The 4,747-nt window shown below is 29.5% G+C and overlaps 1 protein-coding gene across 2 annotated transcripts; it reads right to left on the reverse strand.

The window, feature by feature from the left end:
• Nucleotides 1-359: 359 nt before the first annotated feature.
• On the reverse strand, nt 360-2,881 carry LOC123262946. 2 transcript variants are annotated; one of them, XM_044725447.1, is made up of 6 exons: nt 2,327-2,881; nt 1,950-2,269; nt 1,693-1,792; nt 1,483-1,584; nt 773-931; nt 360-708 (listed from the first exon to the last, which is right to left on the reverse strand). In XM_044725447.1, exons 1-6 carry the CDS (start codon nt 2,621-2,623, stop codon nt 655-657), a joined length of 1,032 nt encoding a protein of 343 aa, XP_044581382.1. In that variant the 5' UTR covers nt 2,624-2,881; the 3' UTR covers nt 360-654. The 2 variants fall into 2 exon arrangements, with proteins under 2 accessions (XP_044581382.1, XP_044581381.1); XM_044725446.1 differs by having other exon boundaries at nt 1,863-2,269; nt 2,327-2,878.
• Between the last annotated feature and the right edge of the window lie 1,866 nt (nt 2,882-4,747).

Here is a 4,747-nt window from a genome sequence, read left to right on the forward strand (position 1 = left end):
GATTTTGAACCGCGAATATGTGTGAAAAGAGTGTTCTAATATATTGTTTATATTGTTTAATTTGCTTATTTTGTTTATATCGTTTATTAACATGATCAGGCCAATAAAGAGGTTTCCTTTTTCTTTGATTTATTTAAAACGAAGTGTTTTGTTTATATTTTGTTATTTATAGCAAGTTTCGAGCCGGGGAATAATTAGATAATTATATTTTGAAAACGTGGACGTTACAATACATAGTAACTATTTATTCGAATTTGCAAAAGCATTAAAGCTGGGGCTTACTATTTTTATTGTGAATATGTGGAAGCGATGGAAACTGGAAAGTTAGAGTGACGTAATAATATAATACCACTACAATATCATTATAATATCTGAGAAACAACTATACTTGCTTTTATGTTTTTTTCAGTTAACTCAGAGCCTCACTTTATTAAAGATTTTCAAGAATATTATTGTTCAAGTCAAGGGTACAATTGATTTTGAAAAAAAAAAAATATTATTAATTTTTGTACCAAGATTAAATTATTGGCTTTTAAAAGTTGTTTCACTTTTAGTGTATATATATTTTTGTGAAAAATGAAATTTGTTTGTTGCAGCAGATACATTTTGTTAAAAAATTTCAATACAAAAATATATAATACTTCTTATAATTTCTTAGCTTACGGCGACCCGCGCTGCTGCAAAGCAAGAGAATGCTGCTGAAAGAAACTAAAAATTTCAATGTTTTAAAAAAATTTTAATTTTTGTTCGTTTTTCTCCTGAAATTCCTTACCTCAGCGTAGTATTCATTGGATAAAGTGTCAAGAAGGCCGGGGATTTTGATAATGATAGGCTTTTGAGTTCTATATATTACTGTAAGCAGCAAATTTCTCATTTTTGGTTCATGCCGCCATGATGTCTCAAAAATTGCGTTTGATAATTTTGTGCTTGACTGAAAATTTTTTTGGAATCATCATATTAAAAATTAAGTCATTTTTTATCAAATTTTTAAGAATTAATAAATAATCCACTAAAAAATCATATTATAGTTTTTTAAATAAAGTAATTCAAAATTTCTAGTCTTGATATTTTCAGTTTTAAATGTAAAAAAAATTTATGTTTTTTATATTTTAATATATATATTTTTTTTATAAATTTTTTTTCATTAGGGTTTCTAAAGGAAATCATTTTCGGTAAGGCTATTTGGACACTGTGAGTGGATTCAGCGTGTGGCTAGCGTGAATATTAGAAATTTCTTGCTATGCTATTGGTTGAAAAAAAAAAAACCTTATATTCACGCTAAACTCACGCTACAGTGTCCGAATAGTCTCAGCCAATCATTTTTATTGATTATTGTTGCTTAGTTAATTTCCTTCTTAGTTATTGCCAGAGTTATTTTGATTGAAACGGTTCCGAACCGTCCTCAAATTATCACTGATAAAAATCAAAAGTATGATTTCATCGATATCTTGAAAATTTAAATAAAACATAATTTTCACTTACAACAGTTATCAAATTATCTGCAGCCCAAGCGCATACATAAATATTAATCGTTGTGCTGATAACCAAAATCCCAAATTGAATTTTAATAACCACTGGTTCATCCTAAAAAAAATTTTTTTCAATTTTCTTAGCGGGAAGTTAAAAAAAATGAAATAAAAAAAGTAATTTCTTATTAAAATCTTAAAAACTTTCACGCAAATAAATCCTTACTGAAATTAACACGATTCCTCCAAAAATCATCCCAATTTTGGTCATCATAACCGTTACCAAAGCTAATAACCTTGTTGGACGAATCAATTCCTTAGCATCCCTACAAAGTAATAGTTAAAAAAAAAAAAAAACAACAGTAAGATAGTATATTTGTTAATAAAAATTTTTACATCAGCGTCTTTTGATGTTTCTTAATATAATTACGTAAGTTATTATGGCTATTAACATTTTTGATTTCGGAGCTGAGAATCTCAAACCTGGCGCTCAAGTACCACAAATACATAGCAGCCTGACAATCTAGAGCCATTCCCGCCGAACACTGGTACCCGACAATGCTTTGATGCAAGTAAACTATCCGTGAAACAAGGCGATTTTCCACTGAAAACGGGTAAACTGCATCGGTGGGAAACTTCTGGGGAAGAATCAGGGGTCCGAGGATTACTGCTGTCGTAGTTAAGTAGTAGCTACATGTCATGAATCCATGAAACATCCAGCAATTGTTGACATATTTTTGCAAAATTTCTTTCTCACTGACACTCGTTTTTTTAATAAATTCATTTAATGCCGATCCCAGTTGCTGGAAAGAAAATATTTACTTAATTTTTACTACACAGTTAGAAAAATTGAAACAAACCTGCAGTTCTTTGTGGTAAATCCTAACTATTATAACTTTGAAAACGTAGTTGGAGATTGCCGACATCAAGATAAATGACTTCATGACAACGAACGTGTCATTGGAGTACTTTATTATCGAAGCAACAAGCGGGATGAATAAAGAAATCGCTAAAATCACGAGCAGCCATAATATTATCTCGAATCTAAATCTCGCTGTGCCTCCCGATAACGGCAGCGAAATACAAGTCAAGTACACTGTGACTCTTATAAAATTAACTGCGCTCTCAGGTGTTATTTTGAATCGCGGTTGCTTCATATCGATCAGGCGTACAATGCAGAATTTAACAATACCTTATAATAGCGACTTTGCGGAACCAGGAGGCTTTGAATAAATAATTACTAAACGCGGAAATACGAAAATAGTTAACGCATGTTATACTTAAGTTACAGTCTATAGAACATATAATTTGAATTTTGAATTCTCGTTAGCTATCATCTGTAATTATTTTAATAGCAGACTTAGTGTCAGAAGTAGACCTTTTATCTGTACTTTGTTTCAACGCTAGAGTTGAATTGATTGTAAAGATAAAGTATTCTTGAACCTATAGATAGATAGATAGATATATATTTATTTGTCCTTAGAGCCGAAGCTCCCTCAAGGCCATCAATAAGCAATACATTTTATATATATATATATATATATATATATATATATATATATATATATATATATATATATATATATATATATATAAGTATACAGTATAAAAATACAATTACAATAGTACTGTAAGTTTGATAATATAACAACAGCAAGTTTTTAAAGTTACCTAAATACAATAAAGTTACTTAATAAATTTACAGTAGTTAGTTAGTAAATTTATAAACACTTTGAGACACTTTGAAACAGAAATTATAATTAATTAAACAAATATAATAATGATTTTGATTGTCATTAGCCAGAAAAAATGAAAAAGATGCATTTTTAAATTCAGGAAGATTATCTACAGTTGTCAGCCCAGGTGGCAACGAGTTCCAGATACGTATACCATTGATTATAAAAGATTGTTCATACATATTACTATTTGCGCTTGACAAACGCAAGTAATCTTGTCTAATGTCACCTCTACGCATTGATACATTAAGATATTGAAATCCTGGGCCAAACAACTGCCGATAATTTAGCCTTATTTCTTTAAAAAACAAACATGCTATGAAATAATCTCTTCTCTTACTTAATTTTAGCCACCCTAATTTATTATAATACAGGGTTACATGTTCATATCTGGATAATTTGAAAATAAATCTTACGCAAGAATTCATTTTTCTTTGCAACCTAAGCAGCAGCTTTTTCGACATGTTGGTAAACTGTATACTTTTTCTATTTTTTAATATCTAAGATTACTTTGACTAATTGAAGTAAACCATTTTGAAGAAATTTTAATTATATGTGATTTGGTAAGTTTGCTGAATACTATTTTTAATAACATCTATTGATAATTTTATTGAGAATTCCACTTTATTACAGATATAAATCTGTCACAATCAAACTTATCACCGTCTGAAACTAAGAAAATCATCGCTTCTAAGAATTATTTATCGCCCTGATCACTGCGAAAAAGGAGAATGCTACTGAGAAACTAAAAAAATAAATTATTATCTTTTGTACGAGGAAAGAAACATTTGGAACCCGTTCCAAAGAAGTTCATTGAATATATTATTCTATACGAGATAATATAGAAAAAATTGTTATAAATGAAGAGAAATAGCAACCTACAGTTACTTATATGTAACTGCTGAAAATTACGACTTATGAATAAAAAAATCTTTAGCTAAGTGTTTTGTTAAATTTTGACAATATTTGGAAATTTTCTACTAACAATTGTCGTTATATTAATATAGGAGGAATTCCACGCCAAATCGAACACTAGAACCCAACCCCCATCGATTTAAATGAAAAATTATTCTCACTTCCTTATTTATGATTTAAAAAAAAAAAATTAGATTTTTTCTTCAATAAGCTACAACTTTTTCAAAAATTGATTAATCAAAACGTTTTTTTTTTTTTTTTTTTTTTCAAAAATTTTGTTTCTAATATACTACTTAAAAAAATTTTTTTAAAAGTATTCAAAGTTATCTTCATCGTTTTTTTCGAGTCTCCATCATAACTCGACGATGTAAGGCCCTTAGAAGCTATTCTGGCTATCTTAGCGATTATGTGTATGTGCGTGCCCACACTGAAAAAATATATATGCGCATATATGCTGACAAAAATACATATGCGTCGCACATATAAAATATATACGCCACATACATTTTTTTGCCCCCGTATATGCGGCATATATTTTTTTTCAGTACGGGTGTGTGTGTGTGTGTGTCGGAGTGTTAGGAGCGTTGGGAGTATCCGATCGAAAAGTGGCTTGCGGCATGTGAAACTTTC

Source organism: Cotesia glomerata, linkage group LG4 (assembly GCF_020080835.1).
Source record: "Cotesia glomerata isolate CgM1 linkage group LG4, MPM_Cglom_v2.3, whole genome shotgun sequence".
Classification (NCBI taxonomy): domain Eukaryota; kingdom Metazoa; phylum Arthropoda; class Insecta; order Hymenoptera; family Braconidae; genus Cotesia; species Cotesia glomerata.